The sequence below is a fragment of the Phaethon aethereus genome, assembly GCF_964289735.1.
Source record: "Phaethon aethereus genome assembly, chromosome: 3".
Classification (NCBI taxonomy): Eukaryota; Metazoa; Chordata; class Aves; order Phaethontiformes; family Phaethontidae; genus Phaethon; species Phaethon aethereus.
Window position 1 is genome coordinate 737740 of NC_138576.1, and position 23844 is coordinate 761583.

General features: G+C 49.5%; 1 protein-coding gene across 1 annotated transcript in view; it reads right to left on the bottom strand.

The window, feature by feature from the left end:
* Window positions 1-1256, bottom strand: part of ASXL2 (ASXL transcriptional regulator 2) — a gene marked incomplete at its 3' end in the record, with an annotated part of 123574 nt that extends 122318 nt beyond the window's left edge. Inside the window, exon 1 of the mRNA XM_081998220.1 lies at window positions 1081-1256. Coding sequence (XP_081854346.1) covers window positions 1081-1137 — 57 coding nt within the window. The 5' untranslated portion in view covers window positions 1138-1256. The remainder of the gene's footprint in view (window positions 1-1080) is intronic.
* Window positions 1257-23844: the final 22588 nt, after the last annotated feature.

The window sequence follows — 23844 nt, forward strand, 5'->3', positions numbered from 1 at the left end:
ATCTCCTGAAAAAAAAGCAGATATTTTGATGCCCTTCAAACTGTGGATACAAGGTCCAAATAAATTACTATTTATTAAAATAATGCTTGCAAGTCTCAGCCACAGATACCTATTTACATTTGCTTTCTAGCCAGACTTCTCAAGTCTTGTTTTAACAGATACCTCTTTCAAAATGGTTATGATAGAACCCGAACTCCTCCCCCTCTCCATTAGGCAGATTTGGATCCGCACTGCAAATACAGATCCCTCAGAAGCATGCGTTGTACTTTCACAACTCAACGCTTCTGTTCAGCTCCTGCAGGTTGCCCTTGTTTAGTTTCCTCTCTCTCAGGCTTGTCCCACCGCTCCACTTCCCTTTTCTTTTATCTACCCTCTAACGTGCCTGCCCCACACATAAACTACAGTAAGCCCATCTTGAAAACAGCACAGTAACAAAGACTGTCAGACTGGGAAATTAGAAAATAAAACCTCTCGTTTCAGGGTTCGCAACTCACTACCTGACCTGAGGCAATTCAGGAGCCCCTACTGCAACAAGTTCTGCTGCATGAAAGACATTCATAGGCTGAGAATACCGAAAAAACCCCCACACCACTGTGCATGTCACTTGTTTGCCAATATTATTTACACCCTCATCAATCACAGCGTTTTGCAAACATGAAGAGGCAATCCCCCCCCCACAAAGCTTCCCATGTAAATTTGTGCCTAGAAACATTAAGCAACCGTAGAACAGTTCAAAATTAAAAAAAAAAAAAAACAAACAACACAACAACAACAAAAAAAACCTGCCCATGCAAGTGCGCGGCGCTGGAACAAAGTCGCGGGCTGAGAGGCCGGCAGCTCGCACAGACCGTGCGGCACGTCACCCCTTCGCACCTCACCGGGCTGCCCTGCGGCCCCGCACCGGGCCGGTGGCCGAGGCCGCCCCCCTGCCAGCGGGGCTGCCCGACGGGAGCGGCCGTTCCCCGCAGGAGGGAGCCCGCACGACCCGGAGCGGCCGGGAGGCCTCTGACCCGCCCCAGCGGCCTCCGGGTCGCCGCCGCCATCACCGTTCCCCGCCCCGCGGCCGCAGGCCCCACGTACCGTCCGGGCGGCCTCTGCCCAGGTCCTGCCCTTCTTCCTGCGGCCCTTCTCCCTCATGTCGGACGCGACGGGGCGCAGCTGACTCCGAAGTACCCTGCAGAGGGCTCCTTCCGCCCGGGAGGAGGTCGCAGAGGTGGCGTAAGCGGGCGGCGGCGGCGGCCCTAGGTGCGGGCGGCCCCGACCGCCACGGCCCCTGCGCCCGCCACCGCTGCCATATTGGGATCCTACTGTAAAGGGCCCCGGTCATGTGACCCCGCCCGCGTGACTCCACCTACTGTACGGGCCGCGGCTGGGGGAGGGCGGGGCTCTCGGCCGAGCGGCCCCGCCCTTTAGTCTTGCGCATGCGCACTGCCCGCCCCGCGTCGGCTGCCAAAGGGCGCGGCCCCTCACCCCCCCCTCCGCGGGCCCGCCTCTCCCGCGGGGGTCGGGGCTGCCCGGCTCCCCTCAGGGCGGCCCGCCCCGCCTCAGCCCCGGGCGGCGGCACGGCAGCTCCCCCCCCCACCCCCCCGGCGGCCCCTCTGGCTGCCCGCCGCCACCGGCTCCCCACCCCCGCGGCCAAGCCGTCAGCCCCAGTCGCCCGCCCCATGGCGGCTCACTGCCCCCGGGGTCAGCGCCTGCCTCCCTCGCTGCCTGCGCCCGGGTGCCTGCGGTCAGCAGTCGCCGTGGGGCGGCCACCACCTCCCCTCCGCCAACGCCAGCGCTGCCACCCGCTTCCCTGTCCCCACAGAGAGCAGGAGGCACCGAGCCCCCTCCTCACGCCAGCGCCTGCCCCACCTGCACCCCGAGACCACCAAGCTCGGCCCCTGGCCGACCGTTGGCGTCACAGCTGCAGCACCCAGCTACCGGCACCCCTGCCCTTGCCGCCCGCCGCCACACAGCCACGCACCCCCTTCCCCCTGGTGCTCCCAAGCGTACCCCGCTAACCACGCACCTCGCGGCCCGCCGCTGCTGAATTACCGGCCATGTTCCTCTCCCCAGCACCCGCAGTCGGACCTACTGGCCCCATCCTCTGGCATCAAGCTCCCTCCACTCGGTGGCAGTAAACCAGCGTCCCAGGTGCCATCTTCCTCTGTTGGCACCTTCACCCCGCACGCGTCCACTCACACGGCCACTACCCTGAGCTGCAGCTCCCTTCGCTCCCTCCCGCAGGCAGCCCACTGCCCGCCAACTAACCACCTTCTCCCTCGCCAACAGTGGTCCCTGCTCCCATCCACGTGCCGCCACAACAGGCTGTCCCCGCTGCCGGCCGTTCTCCTGCACTGCTGCTCCATGCGCTCCCAGTCCCCTTTGCAGCACGGCTGTCCCCCCGTCCCACCTCATCCTCCGGAGTTGCAATCCACTTCCGTCTTCTCTCAACCAAAAGCCACTTCTGCCCTCGGAAGCCCCAGGAGCTGCCAGGTGACACTCCCACCCCGCCCAGACTTGTGGTTTTATTTCCATCTTCTCTCCCATTAAAGGAGGGATATCACTGACCGGGTAGAAAAACTAATTATCACGCTGTTTGAAAGCCAGCCCTTGTTACCTACCTGCAAAGGACATACATCTATGCAGCATCTCAAATGGTTGCTCTTTCCGTATCATGGTTTCATAGAAAAATGAGCAGCTTCTCACAGGGTGCAGCATCATATGTTCCTGTTTCTATGGGAAGAGAACGTGGAGAATCGTAGTATCTGTATGTGTGGGAAAGCCACTGTCAGTCAATACCGTGCCAGGGACAAAAGAAAGTTAAGGCCAGTGTCATTAAAGGTGTTTGTACACTTTAATTCTCACAGCAACTTCAGTGGGTTGCAAGCTTGCGTGCAACAGATAGACAACGAAGCCAAAAGAGAGTAATGGGCATAAATGTACAGCATAAATGGTCGTACAAGACAATGTTGAACTGAGCATCAAGGCAAAGGAGCAAGTTCTCACTATGAACTAGTCTTTGGAGAAAAATCACTTACCAAGGCTGTGAAAGAGGTAAGCCAATCCAGGATCTAGCATTAAAGACCACTTCTCCACCTCCTAAGTGAATCTCAAACTGACTCCCAGAGTTATAGCTTGCTTATTTTGCTAAAATGTCATATGGTGCATGCTCCAACCCGTGATGTTAGAGCTGCCCTCAGGATTTATGTTGTGAGTCATAAATTCGTAGAGGCATTGGCTGGAAGAGACATCAGGATGTCTTTAGTTCAATCTCACCTAAAGCAGCATTGTCAGCACCATTAGACTGGGTTAACCTCGGCTTTGTCTGGCCATGTCCGGAAATCATCCTGCCTGGATAACCCATACCAGTGCTTACCTACACCTCCTGCAGGAGTTTTTCCTGCTGTCCAACCTGAACCCCCAAACTGCAGTTTGAGCTGCTGCCCCTCGTTACATCCCAGTACTGAGAGCAGTTTGGCTCTACCCTCTTCTAGGCTGTCCTTTACGTCGCAGTGGGCTGCTCCTAGGTGCCTTTTCACCCAGCCAGGCAAGACCTGCTGGTGCCTCAGCCTCTCCTTGTGCGTCCTGTGCCCCAGGACCTCGAGCATCTCGACAGCCCTGTGCTGGCTATCTCCAGTTTCTCCCCATCCCCCTTAGAATCATGGAATCACAGAATCGTTAAGGTTGGAAAAGACCTCTAAGATCATCAAGTCCAACTGTCAACCCAACACCACCATTACCACTAAACCATGTCCCAAAATGCCACGTTGTCCTGGTTTCAGCCAGGATAGAGTTAATTTTCTTCACAGAAGCTAGTGTGAGGCTGTGGTTTGGATTTGGGATGAGAAAATGTTAATAACATGCTGATGTTTTGAGCTGTTGCTAAGTAGTCAAGGACAGTCCAGCTTCTCGGGCTGGCCGGCCAGCGAGAAGGCTGAGGGTGCACGGGGAGCTGGGAGGGGACACGGCCAGGACAGCTGACCCAGGCTGGCCAGAGGGATGTTCCATACCATATGACATCATGCTCAGTATATAAAGCTGGGATGAAGAAGGAGGAAGGGGTGGAGGGATGTTCGGAGTGATGGCGTCTGTCTTCCCAAGGAACCATTACGCGTGATGCAGCCCTGCTTCCCTGGAGATGGCTGAACCCCTGCCTGCCCATGGGGAGTGGGGAATGGATTCCTTGTTTTGCTCTGCTTGTGTGCGCGGCTTTTGCTTTACCTCTTAAACTGTCTTTATCTCAACCCATGAGTTTCCTCACTTTTACTCTTCCGATTCTCTCCCCCATCCCACCGTGGGGGAGTGAGTGAGCGGCTGCTGGTGCTTAGTTGACGGCTGGGGCTAAACCACGATACATGTCTACACATTTTTTGAACACCTCCAGTGATGGTGACTCTACTACCTCCCTGGGCAGCCTGTTCCAATGCTTGACCACTCTCTCAGTAAAGAAATTTTTCCTAATACCCAATCTAAACCTCCCCTGGCACAACTTGAGGCCATTTCTTCTCGTCCTATTGCTCTTGAACTGGAGGGAGCCCAGATTAAATCTTTATTCGACATGAGGCCCCGACAGTGCCGAGTACAGGGGGAATGGTAACTTTTCCTCCCATAGCCAGCATGCCACTTGTCCAATTTGTGGTGAGGTCGCACCACCAGCTTCATACTCCACCATCTGACATTTTTCTCTGGGCTCCTCATGTCCCCATGTGCCCGGTGAGGTGCCTTCGTCACCTGTTGTGGCTTGGCATTGTTGGCCATAACTGAGAACTGGTCAGGGAGATGAGTTAGAAAGGGAACTGTGCTAATGTGCATTCTGCCATCTATTCATACTTCACTCAAGCTTATTTAATAGTAGCTTCCAGGGTTTTAAAAAAGAAATAGTGCACATTTTGGGTAAAGTAAAAACAGATCCTTCATCCAATGGGCTAAGGAAATATTTGTGGTGTAAGATAATCACGTATCCACTGATTCATCTTAAGGATGTGAGCCATCATGTTATTCCACTCAGGTTTTACGTTAAGCCTGGAGTTCTGAATCTTAAGTTACCATCTGAAGGTCATTTAATTTCCATATTGGAAGTCAGACAAGCTGGAAGATATTAATCGCTGGCTTTTTGATTGACAAATGACATGTCAATCAAAGCAAGCATGTGGCTTGCTGCCACAGCAGCAAGCAACCCTATCTGATAGCAACTGCAGGAAAGGACAGAGCAGGAATAGAAACGAAAATGCAAAATTTTACATGAAATATGAAGTTTTTAGGAGGATAGGTGAGGGGGTCACGCCTGATATGTAAGTAGAATTTTTAAATCTTTAGCTAAAATATTTTATGTTATAACCATTATACTTTTCCCACAAATCACTATCGGGGAACCATCAGCAAGAAGCAGAGATTATCTTTGCCAATTTTAGATGTTCCTCCCTCTTTTGCTGTGGATTAATGACAAAAATACTTGCAGATGCTTAAATTCTGTAGCAAACCACCTGGCAATTAGAGCATACGAGTGAGGTTCAGGCACCAAAATGCCTTTCAAAACCTGAGAACTAAATCACAGGCCCATTTAGGGCTTTCTCTGCCTTGATGAAGAGGCCATATTCAATTAACAGATGTAATTTAACTCCAGTCTCATCTCCACATTGCCTTGACTTAGACAACTTCTGTAAGTATAGGGCATTTAGGTCCAAGTCAGCCTACTGTCATCCTATCCTGTCCTCCTATCTCCTGAAAATAGACCAAAGATACAAAATGAGATATGTGGTCAGTGCATAGAAACAAATACTTAGATCATGTTTTTATAAATGCTTACTCTTTGCAAACAAATCAGACAAATGGTAATTAATTTACTTAGATATAGTTGGCATATGTCATCAGTTTTACAAATTACTTTCAGTTAACTCAAACAACCAGTTAATTATATAAATAAAACCCCCACAATATGTGCATGCTTCAAAAGCTCAACACACCATTAATTATAACTCTGTCTTTTGAAAGTACCCCTAATGTTTCCAGTCTATAGTGAGGTTTGTGCTAGACTGTGTTTCAGCTGCAGCCCTTCAGAACACTATTCAACAGCCTTGGGCAAGAATCTTGTATCTGGCTAAAAATGCTGGAGAAATTAGGTCTAGAGACAAAGTGTCCTTTGCAACTTACTGTGTCATTGAATTCAATATTTCTGGGGAACTGATCTTCCTACACTATCAAGTTCTTCAAGTAAAGCACATCAGCCAGTACAGCCATCCTCTGAATGGGTTGAATCTGTACGTCGTACTGGAACACATGGCCTCAGTTCTCCCCTCCTCATTGGAACCCTGCTCAGGATAAGCGTTTAGAAGTTCAAAAATGGCTTGTGAGCAGAACAGAGTTTAATTTGCACCTTTGATGTAAGAACCCACTGGTGCAGAGACCTTGTATCAGCAGATTCGAGGCACAGCAGAATTATACCGTGGCATATACCACTTTCATCAGGAAGGATGGTAGCGGGTGTGTAAAATAGCTAATATAGCAGCTTTCCTCTCGACCAAATAGGGATCTCATCCAGGCTGTCACATACTGTACCTCAGTTACTGCAAAATCCTTCTCAAAGGCAGTCATGCCCTGATTATATCCATCCACTTCCATTTCATCATTTTCTAATCCAGAATTACTCTTCCCCATACAGATCTTCACTGGCTCTTATCATGTTAAAAATGAGATCCCTCTCTTCATTTTCAAAAGCTTTCACATCCTACCCTACTTATCATTGACACCATCTCCCACAGCATTCTCCTGGAGAAACTGGCGGCTCGTGGCTTAGACAGGTTTACTCTTCACTGGGTGAGGAACTGGCTGGATGGCCAAGCCCAGAGAGTTGTGGTGAACGGCGTTAAATCCGGCTGGCGGCCGGTCACAAGCGGTGTTCCCCAGGGCTCGGTTCTGGGGCCGGTCTTGTTCAATATCTTTATTGATGATCTGGATGAGGGGGTCGAGTGCTCCCTCAGTAAGTTTGCAGATGACACCAAGTTGGGTGGGAGTGTTGATCTGCTGGAGGGTAGGAGGGCTCTGCAGAGGGATCTGGACAGGCTGGATCGATGGGCAGAGGTCAACAGGATGAGGTTCAACAAGGCCAAGTGCCGGGTCCTGCACTTGGGTCACAACAACCCCACACAGCGCTACAAGCTTGGGCAGGAGCGGCTGGAGAGCTGCCTGGCAGAAAAGGGCCTGGGGGTGCTGGTTGACAGCTGGCTGAACATGAGCCAGCAGTGGCCCAGGTGGCCAAGAAGGCCAACAGCATCCTGGCCTGTATCAGCACTAGCGTGGCCAGCAGGAGCAGGGCAGGGATCGTGCCCCTGTACTCGGCACTGGTGAGGCTGGACCTTGAATCCTGTGTTCAGTTTTGGGCCCCTCACGCCAAGAAGGACATTGAGGTGCTGGAGCGTGTCCAGAGAAGGGCAACGGAGCTGGGGAGGGGTCTGGAGCACAAGTCTGATGGGGAGCAGCTGAGGGAACTGGGGGTGTTCAGTCTGGAGCAGAGGAGGCTGAGGGGAGCCCTCATCGCTCTCTACAACTGCCTGAAAGGGGGTTGTGGTGAGGTGGGGGTTGGTCTCTTCTCCCAAGTAACCAGCGATAGAATGAGAGGAAATGGCCTCAAGTTGTGCCCGGGGAGGTTTAGACTGGATATGAGGAAAAATTTCTTTACGGAGAGAGTGGTCAAGCACTGGCACAGGCTGCCCAGGTTGGCGATGGAGTCACCATCCCTGGAGGTGTTCGAAAAACATGGCACTTCAGGACATGGTTTAGTGGGCGTGGGGGTGTTCGGTTGATGGTCGGACTTGATGATCTTAAAGGACTTTTTCAACCTTATTGATTCTGTGATTCTGTAAGCTAACATTCAAATATATTCCCAAATCCACTCAACTTTTACTGCCAGCCTCCACTGCCCACTTGATTGATTTTCAAGCCAGCATATTTCTATGCCTTAAAATGTTACCTTTGTCTCCTATAGCTATCTGTTGTCTCTCCTTTTATGCTCAGATAGTCGTTGCCCACTGTGCGCGTGCTGTATTTCCAAGGTCACAGGGCAATTCTGCTCTACGACTAACTCTGAATTCTACAGCGTGAGTAGCAAATACTTACCATTTGAGACTGAGCATTGGAAAGCCAGCCCTTAGTTCATGTTTTTTATGGCACTGAGTTGCCATATCCAGCATATGCATCTCCCAATTTGCAGTCAGCTGAAAGCTGGACACTGCTGAGCCAAGACTTCAGCAATTTTCTGCCGCACTTCTAGCTCCAGATCAGGTCCATAAAGTTCACATGATCTTCTTTTTGCCCTAATCACTTCCTGTGATTGAACAAATCCACTTTTTTCAAACACTAGGACAGACACGATTTGGCATCAAAATTCCTTTCAGAAGACAAGCTTTCTGCTCGTAAGTCACAAAAACACCACTCCCACAGCTGTTGTCTACCACATTCCCCACATTATTCCTTTTAAAGTACAAAATCAAGGATGAGTTTGTATACTGCCCTGTTTACATTCCCCCACATTGTCATCTAGTGATACATAAGAGACGAAGCAAAGCTAGGGTTTAACATGCTCCTTCAGCCATATGTTTGAGTTGGGAACGCACCTCCAGGAAGAGGAGCCACCGTAAAACTCAGGTAGCCATGGTGTGTGTTGCACTCTGGAGCCTGAAAGCTCATCTTCCAAAGTAACAATGAACCCGAACAGGCATGACTCACCAAGGCATATATTTCATCATTATTATTATTATTACTACTACTACATCTACTGTACCACAGTGTCCTTGTTCCGAGGAGGATTTAAGCGCATAAAGCCAAGGCCTATAATGCTAGTTTTAGAAGTGAAGCCAATAGCTGTTATGAGGAGGTGAAGTAAAAAAAAAAACACCAAAAAACCCAACAAAACAAAACAACCCCCCCAAATAAACCTCCTGGTCAGGAAGGAAAGAGCGAAGTCGCTGCGCAGGAAGGCTCGGTGCATCACCAGGGCAGAAGAGCTCTCTGCGCTCCCCAGGGAGCATCTACAGCTGCAGCGCGGAACTCCCGCTCCGCTGCGTGCACGTAAGCGTCGGGTCACCGCTGATACCGCGTGCTGTCGGTAGCCAAATGGGTCTGCTTTTCAAATGCGTCCACTGACGCTTGAATAAAACTACCCGAGCCTTTCCTGGGAAACCTGAGGAAAATCATTTGCTCCACAGGCTTTCCTAACAGTGAAGACTTCCCTCTCACTCTTCCCACTCCGGAGGAATTAACACAAGCATTTGTAGGAAAAAGCCCCAAGAGGGCCAGAAGAAATGGTGCATCGACTCAACGTGGAGCCTGTTAGCCAAAACTCCGTCCTGCAAGGTATCTTGGGGGGGTGTGGCTATTTGCCATCTCCTTGTGGCTTCAGTCAGCAGGACAACACAGTCTAGCATTCACCATTCCTCTTCTCTTTTGTACCCCGTTAACAATTTGCTGCAAGGGTGTGGTGGAAACCACCATTTTTATCCCTTGCAAGAAAACCTGCTTAGGGCATGACCTTACCCAGCTGGGGGAAGATGGACGGGAGCCGGGCACTGGGAGCCCGGCTGCAGCTGGAAGGAGATCGTCATTTTCAGCCTTTGCGTCAGTCTAATGCCCAAAACGTGCTCAGAAACCGCGAATCCGCCAGTCTAACAAATAATTCCAAGTAATTGCTCTCTCTCTGCTCCTACCCAAAGATCAGTATCCCGTTTCCCTGATGGTTCATTACAGCGTTAGGCAACGCATAGAGGCTGACAGGAAGCCTAATTTGCTTTTCAGAGAACGGATACAAGTTATTTTGGCTTCTTTTATCTAGGATGCCCTCAGTCTGCCGGCAATCGTTGGTAACTTCGCGCACAATGCTCTCATCTGAAAGTTTGACTGGTTCTGGATTTGCACCTGTGCCAAGCTGAGAGTAAAACACCACCAAATCAAGGTTTCGCCTTTTTAGAGACGGATGTTATACCAGCGGGGTTATCTGCAAAAAACCCCCAACAGACAGACAAAAAAGCAGCAGCCTGCTAGAAATGAAACAAAGCTAAAATTATTGTTGGTGAAGTTTCGAGATGTGCTTTGGGCATTTTTTTTACTTCATTTCTACTATTTCAAGGGCTAGAAAATTATTTTCATAAAAGTAATTAAAGTATTAAAGGTCAAATCATTATCCAGTCTTATTCTTCATGATCATGGGTTTTAAGAGTATATCTGAACGTTGTGAGATTTAGAGTCAGGCTGTTACGTTAGTAAATTAACATTACTTTTTAGAAGTCACAAGTGCTAACAACAGGCGGTAGAAATCGAGAATCTTTTTTGCTCCTTATCCATTATTCCTTGCTTCTGCTTACTTATTAGAGAGCCTAGAGAGAGGCTGGTTCACGAGCATACCGCCCGTCCTTCCCCTGCCACGGGGTTATGCCCACAGCAGCAGAGCATCACGTCGCTTTGTGCACTGCAGACATACCCGAAAGCCTCTTGGAGACCTGAGCAGGTCCCTGCCAGAGAAACGCAGGTTCCCTTGTGCTCTTTCCAACCTTATCGCCCAGTAGTCTTCTTCCCGCGCCCGGGGAGCCCTGCACAGAGCAGCCGCGGCGTGGCAGGCAGCGCCGGGTGCCAGCCGGGAGGGCTGTCCGTCCAGCGCGGGGACCGCTCCGCAGTCCTGTCGGGAATGCGGCAGAGCCCTAGAAGTCACGCAGAAGCTACGCTCAGCGGGATGCTTCCTCTGGAGAGGACACGCTACGCTGCGGGCCAGCCCCTCCAAGGACACAGGCTCTGGACGGCTCTGTCTTTCAAAAGCAGCTGCACAAGCTGCAGGATTGAACTGTTGGTATTTATTAAAAATAAATAAATTTTAAAAAATTCCTCAATCCTCCTTCAGCCCAGCATTTATCTAGTTCTCAGTGTGGCAGGAGGTATAATGGCTGAAGCACAAATTACAGCTTATCAGAGACGTGTTGGAGCAAGTGGCTTGGTCGGCCAGCTGCTCTCAGGGGTCATTCTCCTCAGATCTAATTTTGTCTCTTGAAGCTGCATAGGAGGAAGTCAAGCATAGTTCATTGGAAGGGGATCAGTTCATCCCTGATGGTAAAAGGAAGGACTGACATTATATATGAACCCAGCACTACCCTGTTTTGTAAAAATCAGGAGCAAGGTTGTTACAATCATTTTGCTTTGAGCTTACATAATTCATATTTATTAAACAGGAATTAATGCTAAAGCAGAATTGGTAAGTCTGTTTACATCCTATTTCTAAACTCAGATTCAAAGCAGGCAGGTTGATACTTCCAGCCAGGACAAAGAACGTGCAAACTTCAGGTTGCTGAGCTGAAACAATGAGCAGATGGCCTTTCCAGTGGGGGAAGGTTATGGGGCGACAGCTTTGCAATAACTATTTTAAGTTCTGAAAGTGATACCAAAACCAGGAACCCAAATCCTTGTGCAAATGAATGAATGCAACCGCGAATGAAAACAAGGAATATAGCATGGACACGTCACGGCAGAGCGGTATATTGTCTTCTTGACTCCCGTTGCCCACTGGCAGGGTGTCGGGGTGGTTGGGAATGCGGATACCTGACCTGGGGTTATGCAAAGCCAGCTCAGGACCAACAGGACTTCTTTGGTCAGGCAAAGCACTATTGCCGTGAAATCCAAGCAGGCCTGTTGCAGAATCAGCTCGGAAATTACACGCTCTTCAGCAGTTGCGTCTTCAGCAAAGCTCATTAAAGCTGATGTAACGTTGGATGAACCACGTTGCTTCAGTCCACATACTGCTTCTGGACTTGAGCTGGCACTTGGCATATGACTTATATTTTCTGGAAAATTAAACAGTAGGAGATATGGTGCAGTAGCCATCAAGCTAAACATTTAGGAACCAGTTTTGCTGCGGGAGAAGTAATAGCCACATTACCTGGAACTTTTCACGATTCATATCCTTACCTTCCATGACTCCTCATGGTGGAGAACTGACTGTTCTTCTCAAGGCTCAATCAAAAATTCCTGCCAGCATTTCTCTGTTGGTCAGTGATGAGAGTGAGGATGACTTCTTACCGATAGGACGTATGCCCAAATGCTGTCTGTACCAGGGCAGGGCAAAAGACAAGTTCCTGAAGCCTGGACCTTCCACACCACCTTCGGTTTGCTCAGCAAATGCCAGACTACCATGTAGACATGTATGCCCAGCTCTGGTGCTGCCTTCAGTGCCTGCACTCCGTCCAGTGAGACTTCTGTAGGTCACAGTCACCTGGCAGTATCTCTTAAGGCTCCTTTGCCACTTCTTTCCTTCCTTTGCTGTGAGGTGAGATGCTGGGGAAGCTCTAGTGCCCTCAGTGCACCATTCACTCCCGAAACTTGCACTACGGGCAGAGTCTTCAGGAAAAGGAAACATAAAGCCAGGAACAGAGGCCTTTCATTTTCCATCAGTTCTTCTGCCTCAGCAGACATACGGAGAGGCACCTTCTGTCTCCCCGACGAGTGCCTACGGAAGGTATCTTCTCCCTATAAACAGCCTTGTAAGGCAGGCAGAGGCTTTTCTTGGCTTCAGTCCTCACACTTTCCTGGAGATACATACAAAGAAAAGGAGAGCGTTCCCTTTGAAGGAAGAACGTTGTTTAGTGCTGATAGAGAGTTTGTTAACTCAGCTTTGAACTTGCAAGCTGTCTTATGATCTTCTGGGCTCCTCCCTTTACCTTGCAGACATCTTAGTGTATCTGCATTGTTGACAAAGCGCTGTATGCCTTTCCCTGACTGCCTCTCAGCATGCACCAGGAGCTCCTAAAGACACTGTGCCATCGACGAGTGGTGCAATGACCAGTGGGCCCATTCCTTTGGTACCTCGCTCCTCTGCACTGAAGCAACAACCTCAAGTTACATCAAGGGAGTGAATAAGCATCCAGCCCTCCTACCCAGCATCGCCTATGCCCAGTTATTCAGAAAAAAAGTTTCAGATGATGAACTGTCCCGGCAATCTGCTACCTTGAACAGTTGGGCACCAGGACTCCCCAGTCTGAAGGCACATCATCAAATCCTACAAGTTCTCCCATTCCAAACCCCTCCTTGACCTCTTCCAGGGACTTTTCCTAAACCAATAATGAAAAGTGTATGTTAGTTGGGTGAAATTCCCTGAGTTGAGACCATTTTGCCCATGACAACTTCTTGACCTGCAAGACAGGGATGTATCTTAGATACATCAGGGATGTCTGATACCACATCCTGCAATTTTGTCTATTCACAGTGTCAAGGATTTTTCACAAAAGTCATGGAATTGACTGTGGCCTAATTAAGAAAGGGGGATTGATGATTCCCACTGGGTGAGACAATAGAGTAACAAAAGATCCTCTCTAGAGGGACTGCAAGGTGCTTTGGGACTCACCCTAGATCTTCTGGCATTCTGGATGAATATGCAGAAATTCCAATTTCTTCCCTCAAAGCTATCCTGGATTCATCCTTGGACAGGATTTTGCTACTGCAGAAGTTCTCCTGTGCTTGTTTGAATCCATGACTCAGCCAGACGTTCACCCAGCGATGGGACCGATCAAGAAACCCCTACATTTGAAGAGGGCTCAGGGGAGGAGGGCAAGGGCTTATGAAGAATAGGAAGAACGGAAGGAGCGACTGACCACAGCTGTTGCAAAGAAGCCTGAACTGATCTCAACACAAAAGGAACTGGAGGGTGGCCTTTGTTTTACATCAGCTGGCTATATCAGCTGAGCAGATCAGGTGGTTGTGTAAATGTTTGTCCCTGAGTTAATCCAAAGGGTTTGAATGCCTTCCTGCGTTTGCCAGACCCATAGAGAGTACAAAAACTGGAGGACTAGCAAGAAGAGCTCTGAAAAGAGCAACGGACCTGAGCTGGTCTCAGCCTATATATTCCTTTGCAGGGACTAGGGTTGCTCGAGGTCACGATGGTTAGCATATTATGGAGACTGGTAATGGAAATCACGTTTGTGTTGCAATTGAATCATACACTGCAATTGCTGTTTTCTGCTGTCGTTTGTACTCATACTGTGATTTCAGTTCATTGCTGTATCAGTCTGCTTAATCAAAATCCCATGTAACACCAAATATCCTCAGATAAGTAAATCTGGTATTAAACATGAAACCCTCCACGTGTGGAATATCTGTAAGATCCTGTTCAGAGAGTATTGGACTCTCGGGCTATAGGTGAAAAAGTTGGCTTGCGAGTCCTGAGTCAGTGAACAGCCTGTAACCATATGATTCCTCGTGAGAGACTTTACCTGAAATCTCCACAGTTTTTCCTCTATTTAGTGTAATTGTCTAAACATCATTTAGCACCACATGTGCCTTCAGCCAGTCACTGCTGTCTTTGCTGAGCGCAGGTCTAGAACAAGATATGCAACAGAATGACTTTCAGCGTGCTTCCACGATCCAAAATGACAGTGAAATCAGCCCTACCACTTGGGCGTGAGTTCATTTCCAACCGTGTATAAGCTGGTGATCTCACCTGTCACACAAGATGCATCAGCATCCTTGAAATCAGGGAGCGATGAGAGCTGATCTGGCGTTTCACTCACGCACACAAGATTGTCATACACGATAACAAACAATAAGATCCCTTTGTTCTATTTTCCACAAAAAGGATGCAAACTTCATTTCCCTTTCCTTGGGAAGTGATGCACTAAGCACCAGGTGCAACTTTCCGCAGCCTGGAGCCTGGAACATGTTAGCGGATGGGTCTTTTCGTGCAGCTGGATTACGGGACCTGTCTTCTGCAGCTGGAGTTTTCCTGCCCGCCTTCGCCGTGCACAGCAGGAGGAAGGGCAGCCTCCAGAGCCAGGCTCCACGGGCCTCCCAGGGGTATTGTTTCTGCCTTTGCAGGGGAAGTTGATGTACTGCTTTCCTCTTCTGTTCCAAGTGTAGCTGAAGGATAAGGCAGGGAGCAATATGACTAGTCATTTTGGTCTCTGATGGTCTGAAATCATCGCTGTACCAGGAACTCTGCTGACGGGCTGCTTGTCTCGTCTCATCTCGTCTCATCTCATCATCTCATCTCATCTCATCTCATCTCATCTCATCTCATCTCATCTCATCTCATCTCAGTCTCAGTTCAGCTACATCTTCCGACAGCTCACAGCAAGATGCCGCCTGCTTTTTTGAGCAGAAAACATTCCAGTGGACATCTAACCAAAGGGGATGGATTTTTTTCCTGATGAACATCCATCCCAGTGGCCTCTCTTCAATTTATTTCACCTAACATTTTAAATTATTGCTGGGGCCGAAGTACTCTGAGATCTTCACTAGCCTCATGTAATACATTTGGTGGCTGTGTCCGCCCCTACCGCCAGGAGGAACATTTCTCTCTTTTTTCCATGCTTACAGATTTTATATTCCTTCAAAGGCTTCCCCTCATTATACACAAAATTTCTTGGTGGTGTTTGAGCCTAGTCTCAGCGGAGCTGTCATGCAAGCCTTCGGCTATCCACTGTCTTAATCTTTCAATAAAGACAGACTTTCTGGTGCCTATCACCACTGACAAGCTGAAGAGGATGGTCAAAATCTGTAAGATTGACTCTTCACCTGTTGCTATCATTTGGGACAATATTACTGAACTTAGTCCAACCTAAGTTTTCGTCTAAGGTTTAGTCTGAATCTGGAGCGTGTCCAGAGAAGGGCAACGGAGCTGGGGAGGGGTCTGGAGCACAAGTCTTATGAGGAGCGGCTGAGGGAACTGGGGGTGTTTAGTCTGGAGAAGAGGAGGCTGAGAGGAGACCTTATCGCTCTCTACAACTACCTGAAAGGGGGTTGTGGCAATGAGGGTGTTGGTCTCTTCTCCCAAGTAACTAGTGATAGGACAAGAGGAAATGGCCTCAAGTTGCACCAGGGGAGGGTTAGATTGGATATTAGGAAAAATTTCTTCACTGAGAGAGTGGTCAGGCATTGGAACAGGCTGCCCAGGGAGGTGGTGGAGTCGCCATCTCTGGAAGTGTTCAAAAAACGTGTGGATGTGGCGCTTCAGGACATGGTTTAGGGGACATGGTGGCGCTGGACTAATGGTTGGACTTGATGATCTTGAAGGTCCTTTCCAACCTAGTGATTCTGTGATTCTGTGAAGGAAAGTACTTCCCACTGCTGTTGAGCATGGAATGGCTCAATAATGGCGTCAATAATCAGCGCTTGATTGTGATTGTACCCACAATGTGGATAAGTGTATAGGCAATATGTCTCAAGGCAGAACAGCTACAAATAATTAATATATCCTTCTGCTGGCATAGAAGTTCGGACCAAGGGGATGAAAGACACAGATATTCTGCCAGACAGAGTCTAAATCTGGGGAAGAGTCACTGTGGAGGAGGTCTCAAATCACCATTGTCCCAGTGGACAAATCACTCGGAACATCTGAAACCTGCTGCTGCGTTTCGAGTTGTGCCGTGGAGCACGCTTGGTCATGGAGAGGTGTAGGTCACTCCACCATCTAACTGCAAACCAATAAATGTTAGCAAGACAGCAATGCACAGGAACAATGTATGCCAAATAATATTAGTGATGTGGCTCCCTTGCTAAAGGCCATTGAAGACTGAGTTAACGGCCTGAAGAACAAAAGTCGCGAGAGAAAAATGTAGGGCAACGGAGTAGAAGAGCCGTTGGGGAGAAAAAGAATTAAGTTCTTGGGTCTTTGCACAGCTACAGTAGTACAGGGAAAAGTCCACAGGGTGTCATCAGAGCATCAAGGAACAGCAAAAAACCACCATCAAACAAACCCAAAGAACCTTTCTGGAATAAAGGCTTCCTGCACCGCTTTTGTCTTGGGAAGTCCATGCAACATATTTATAGTGGCTGTAGTCACGTATTTATAGTGGCTGTGGTCACCTTCATACTAAAATCTACTCAGTAGTAAAAACATTTAACTCTTTTGTAACTTTTTATAAAAAGTAAATCTCAAAGTACTTTACAAGGATGATAATAAGCTTTAGCACTGCTTTAGCAATAGGAAAACCGGATTCAGAGTAGCTTGCTCATCATGACTCAGGAGCAGGGTCAGGAGGAGAGACAAGCTCTTCTGAGAGCCAGAAGTCCCAGGTCTCTGTCTCCCCTCTGTACGTGCTCCTGGGACAGGCATGCGAGAGCAGCAGAACCTCTGGCACCGCCACCAAGAGTGGCAGGGTAGGACTGAAGGAGAAGCAGGGCTCAGCGACAGCAAATGTTACTGGTTTTCTTGAACGAGACTGAGATATGAAACGTTTGGCAAACCTTCCCCGGAGCTAGCCTTGCATATCTTAACCACACCCCCAAATGTTTTGGAGGTTTACGAGGCAAGTCACTGCCTAGGTGGCTCATTCTTCACACACAAGAGGGCAGCAAGAAGAAGAGGAACCAGAAGCTGTATAAATTTCCCCTGAACATATCTGTCTGTCCTTGGCTTGGGAGACTGCGGGATGGCCATGTCACTCCCCTCATCCTTCCCAGCACAGATGTCAGTTTGATGACCCTGGCTCTGGCACCCAGTTCCACTTCAGAGAGAGTCCTAAATTCACATCGCTGACCACATGAATGGCGTTGCTCTGAGAGTTGGTCTGGAGACCAACACTACTAGAAACTGCTGTTATAGCAGTCACTGGCCGTGAAGTAACCCACTGCATTTCTTGCAGAGTTCTCCACTCCAAACCTCTCTTCCACCGCAGGGAGCAGCTATGGCTCTGCAGTCAATCACCCCTGCCCAGCGGGTCTGGGCCCACTGAAGCCATCTTCTAACAGTTTGAAAGCAGAGCTGGATGCTCTTCAGGGAGATGTAATTATTTGTAGGCTGTGGACCTTGCCTTGGTAGTCATCTGCCTTCATCCCATCACACTCACCTCCTGAGACACACAAGAGTCTTCTTGGTTCTTCTGCAGCTCCTTCAACCCATGTCTTCGAAGGGATTTCTGTCTTCAAGAGAATCTGAACCCTGGGGGTTATGTCAGGATTTATTTACGTTACAAGTAGCTACTCTACTTCTGTGGGTCCCTGATCTTCACCACAACAAACTGGCTGCCCAAGTGTATACAGCATGTGTTATGTCTTTGCTAGTCCGGCTTCTGCCTCTCTTGATCCTTCAGTTCGTACCGAGCTTGTGGCTCTTGGGCCTCTCACACTTGCACTCTTCTACGTTGTACCTGGACACGGCAGTCACAGAGGGGCAAGGAGCCCCCATGGGCGTTTTTCTTCAAAGGTGGGGTGTAGATGTTTGGCCCCTTTAAAATTTTCACTTACGTTCATCACTGAAAATGTAAATATTGGCATATAGAGCCAGAGAAATCATAGGCATAAATTTTAGATTTACGACAGAAAAAGTCCTGTGGATTGTAGTAAGAAAGAAACCTAAATTGTGATAGTGAATTTACCCTAAATTTTATAGATTTCAGTTAAAAATTATGATCTGTTTTGAACTGTCAGTAGATGGGACATAGCTCTTTAAAATCATGTTTCTATAACCTGGTTCAATATTCTCGTAAAAACTACAGGGTTCTGTGGATTCCTGTAGGACTAGAAGGGATGGTTGTTCCAGGGAAGCAGAGAGATCTCGAACCTGAGAAAAGATTTGAGAGTTGGGGTTGTTCTGCCTGGAGCAGAGAAGGCTCCGGGGAGCCCTTAGTGCAGCTGCCAGGGCTTGGAGGGGCTGAGGAGAAAGATGGGGACAGACTGTTCAGCAGGGCCTGGAGCCACAGGACAAGGGGTGACGGTTTTAAACTAAAAGAGGGGAGATTCAGACTGGATCCAAGGAAGACATTTTTGGCAAGGAGGGTGGTGAAGCCCTGGCCCAGGTTGCCCAGAGAGGTGGTGGATGCCCCATCCCTGGAAACAGCCCAGGTCAGGCTGGACGGGGCTCTGAGCAACCTGCTCTGGGTGAAGATGTCCCTGCTCACTGCAGGGGTGGGACTAGATGGCCTCTGACGGCCCCTTCCCACCCAAACCCTGCTGTGGGTCTATCATTCCTCACTGCTAAAGCCACTGAATGTCATTGTCAAAGAAATCGCAGCAGACCTTTGTAAAAAGACAAAACCAACCCCGCAGAACAAGCAAACAAATGACAAAACAAAACCAAGCTAAGCTGGAAAACGTAGACACTCCTGGGTATTTTCTGCAATGCAAATGACATGAACTTGGGTCATCAATATTCATGAAATGCAGTAGCTAAGGGCACCCAAGCGCTGCACAAACCTTGTGCACGCTCTCCAGGCGCTCCTGCCTCTTGCCGTTGCCTCTGTGTGGGACAGGAGAGAGACACAAAGGCGGAGGAGATGTTCGTGCTCGTTAAGCCGAACCAGCAGCTGCTCTCCTGGCTCACGCTCTGCCACTGGTGTAGGGAAAATCAAACAGCCCCAAGACTGTAACAGGATAAACCAGACGCTGCAGAATTTGCAAGGAAAGAGGTGGTGACTGAAGCATTTTCTCCTGCCTGAAGTCACCTTCTCGTCCCGTGGGATGTACCGTGAGCACTGCCAAAGCTGACCTTTCAGAATGTTTTTGCCAGTTATACTTGGCAGGCAAAAATCCTTTGCCCTTCTCTGCACCTTTCACGCATGATTTCTGAACTCCCTTGGAGCAAGTAGTGCTCCTGACTGCAGGGCAACGCTTATAATTCGACATTTCGCCCCTTCTAGTCTCTCGGCGCTACCTGGGGACCGTGCGCTCTGATCTGCTCGCGGGCTGCCTTGGGTGGCTGCAGAGAGCGAGATCGAACGTGGCAAAACCCGTTTTTGCCTCCCTCTCCCATCCCTCTCCCTCTCCCATCCCTCTCCCTCTCCCGTCCCTCTCCCTCTCCCGTCCCTCTCCGGTTCTCCCAGCTCTGCCCGGGGTTCGGCTGTCCCCCCCCAGACACCCGTGCCGCAGCCTCGCGGTAATGTCAAATCACGGAGTCATAGAAAATAGGATTGGAAGAGATGGTCAGGGGTTATCCCATCGTCCTTTGCCCTCCAGCCTGATTAACTGCCTCATAAATGGTTCTTGACAGCTGTCAGTCTAATCTGCTTTTCAAAGTCTCCAGTGGAAGCAATTCCGTATCATACATGTGTAAACTATTCCAGCGCTGCGTTATCCTTGGGGCTTACGCTGGGTTTCCAAAATTCTAATCTATGTATTTCCTGCTGTATTTTAAGACCAGAAATTCTTGTCCTATCTCCTTTTGGTGGCTGAAACAGGATAATCCCTTCCTTTTGCAGCAGTCTTTTTCGATATTTGAAGATCATGATTACCCCTCTCCACAGTCTTCAACCCCTAGGTGAAAACCAGTCTGGTTCTTTCAATCTTTCAAGTTTTCACATCATTCCCATTGATTTCTCACAAAACCTTTCCAAATGGTCCCGTTCTTGGTTGAAAAGCGGTGCCTGGCGTGGCTCACCCTTGGTAGTGCTGGGCTGAAGGGGAACAAATCACATTTCTGTCCCTGCAACCCGTTTCTTTTGGAAAAATCTCCCATCGTTAACTCCCCGTCAGCCTTACATCAGCAAGTGCGTCAAAGAGTTTCACCAAAATCTCTCAATGTATCATAGTTCGTGCCTCCTCCATATCTGCAAGGTCTCTTAACAGCAAATTGGGTTGGTTTGATGTGATTTGCTTTGGCCCAAACCACATTGGCTGTTACTTTTCACCTTGTTCTCCTGTCAATAATTACAGATGGATTTTGTCGACCTGTTCAATGTCTTTTCAGGAGATGAAGTTAGGTTGAACATGTAATTCCCTGAATCCTCCTTTCCCCCATTTTAAAGATATTCTCTACATTTGTCCTGTTCCTGTTTGGACACTTGCCCTGTTCTTTATGAGTTCTCAAAACCCCTCACTTGCAGCTCCGAGATTGCTTTACCAACCTCCCTATGTGCATCGGTAGGAATTCACAGAATAGAATAGAATCATTAAGGTTGGAAAAGACCTTTAAGATCATCAAGCCCAACCATCAACCCAACACCCCCATGCCCACTAAACCATGACCCGAAGTGCCACGTCCACACGTTTTTTTACCAGCTCCAGTGATGGTGACTCTACTACCTCCCTGGGCAGCCTGTGCCAGTGCTTGACCACTCTCTCAGAAAAGAAATTTTTCCTCATATCCAATCTAAACCTCCCCCAGAATTAAATCAGACCTGGCTGATTTGGAAACATCCAGCATGTATAAGAAATCTTTTACCTACAGTTTTCTTATTTTAGCCTGAGTCCTCAGCCCTTTTTCAGCCCTCAGCTGACATTCCTTGTTAGCCATCTGATTGCAGCTGGCCTTTTAAATGTGCACTGAAGAAAAAAAATGATTGTATGCTTAGTTTTTTGCCCTCTGATATTATCATTCATTCCGTGGCACAGAGTGAAGCATCCTTCTTTCATTTTTCTCTTACTACAAATACACCTACAGATTGCCTTCTTCTTCCATCTCCTTTTCCTTCTCATGGTGTGTCTTGTCCCTAACTTTGTCCATGTCCTCGCCCCTGTGCCCACGGGCACCCAGGCTACCCATGGGCGTACGGAGGCAGCTCACAAGGAAAGGCCGGTGTGAAAACCTGCCGGGGAGCACAAGGAGCCGTGACAGCGGCTGTGAGCAATACCCAGCATCAGCTGCCTGTGCTTCTGGGCTGGTCAGACTGCCGAGGACAATCTCAAACCATGGGAATTCAGTGCCTTTGTAGTATTTTCTTAGTAAAGGCTTCGTCAATGCATGAGACATGGGAATTTCCCCATTTTCCAATGGCATGGGAAAAATGCCTTTCTGTAAGGCCTTTGACACGGTCCGCCACAACATCCTTCTCTCTAAATTGGAGAGATACAGATTTGACGGGTGGACTGTTGGGTGGATGAGGAATTGCTTGGATGGTCACACCCAGAAGATCAACAGCTCAATGTCCAGATGGAGACTGGTGACGAGTGGTGTCCCTCAGGGGTTTGTACTGGTACCAGTACTCTTTATCATCAATGACACAGACAGTGGGATCGAGGGCACCCTCAGCAAGTTTGCAGGTGACACCAAGCTGAGTGGTGCGGCTGCTACGCCTGCGGGACAGGATGCCATCCAGAGGGACCTGGGCAAGCTCAAGGAATGGGCCTGTGTGACCCTCATGAGGTTTAACAAGGCCAAGTGCAGGGTCCTGCACCTGGGTCAGGGCAACCCCTGGTATCAGCACAGGGATGATGAAGGGATGGAGACCAGCCCCATGGAGAAGGACTTGGGGGTCCCGGTGGGTGAAAAGCTGGACAGGAGCCGGTAACGTGCGCTCGCAGCCCAGAAGCCACCCGTGTCCTGGGCTGCCCCCAAAGCCGCGTGGCCAGCAGGGCGAGGGAGGGGATTCTGCCCCTCTGCCCTGCTCTGGGGAGACCCCCCTGCAGGGCTGCGTCCAGCTCTAGATAGAAGAAGTTTTTGGCAAGGAGGATGGTGAAGCCCTGGCCCAGGTTGCCCAGAGAGGTGGTGGATGCCCCATCCCTGGAAACAGCCCAGGTCAGGCTGGACGGGGCTCTGAGCAACCTGCTCTGGGTGAAGATGTCCCTGCTCACTGCGGGCGTTTGGAACCAGTGGCCCCTTCCCACCCAACCCATTCTATTGTATTCTGTTCTGTTCTCTTCCATTCTATTAAATCAAAACTAGTGATGCAAACGGCGTTTTTGGTCGCTGAAACAGTGAGGTGGGAGCAGCAGTACTGAGCAGGGAAGAGGCTAGTCATCTCTCCTCCCAGGTGCCACTGCATTTCATAAAATCACAGAATAGTTTGGGGTTGAAGGAACCTCTAAATGTCATCTAGTCCACCAGAGCGGGGCAGAGGGGCAGAATCCCCTCCCTCGCCCTGCTGGCCACGCGGCTTTGGCGGCAGCCCAGGACACGGGTGGCCTGGGGAGTGTCCATGGGTCCTCCCTTCCTCTCCCTGCAGGCTCTAACCATCCCCGTTTAACCTCACTTCTCTTACTTTGCTTTTACCTCCAGGCTCTTCATTCCTTCTGCAAGAATCACTCTCCCGACGCGTGACCTGTGGGTGCTCCTGGCCAACCGTCCCACACAGCTCCAGCCTCCCCCTTTGCCAGCCAATAAACCCCGCGCCAGGACCCCTTCCTGGCATGCTTGTCGCTACGCTGGAGGGAAATAAGTGAGCATGGAAAATGAAATAGCCTCAAAATCAACTCCCCAATTTGACGTGGGCCTCTCCACGCTCTTGGAGCTCACACCCTAGCAAAACCAGCTTTTGCTGCTTAGACCTTGTCCTAGTGAAGCCTCCTGCAAGTCACAGTTGTTTAAGTACAAATGCTCCATCTTCTACAAAACAGAAGAAATACATGGAGAAATCCAGGCGGGCAGGCATCGGTGCCCCCGCTCGCGCAGCAGCGGGAGCCCAAATCCCAAATCCTCGTCTCTCGGCGCGCGCCGCCCGTGAGGTCCCCCCGAGCGGGGCACACGGTGCGCAGCCGCGCTTACTCGGCTTAACGCCCCGGCTGCGGCACCGCGACGCCGGCAGGTCCCAGCCGGCCGGAGCCGCGGATGAACGAGGCCGCAGACGCCCTTTGCAATGATGCTCATTCCTTTATTGGTGTCACTGCCAGCGTTCCGAGGGGTGCTGGCGCTTGCCGGTCGCTCCCAGCATGGCCCAAAGCTACATTACAGCATATTGAAGAGGCGTCCATCCAAAGCCAGAGGGGGTGTGAGATTAATGACCTCTCTCCATACAGTATGTATAATATATATATATTTATAATATGTCCTGTATATTCATATGTATAGAGTGACAAGGATGGGCCACCATACAGTAAACGTTTGATTTCTAAATAAATCACCAGAGCAACAGGCATGAAAATTTGGTCCTAATCAAAGCCCTCACCTTGGCAATCGATCCGAAACAGACCCGAACCCACCCCCTCGCCAAAAAAATATGTCCAAACCTGAAACCCAAAACAGCAATT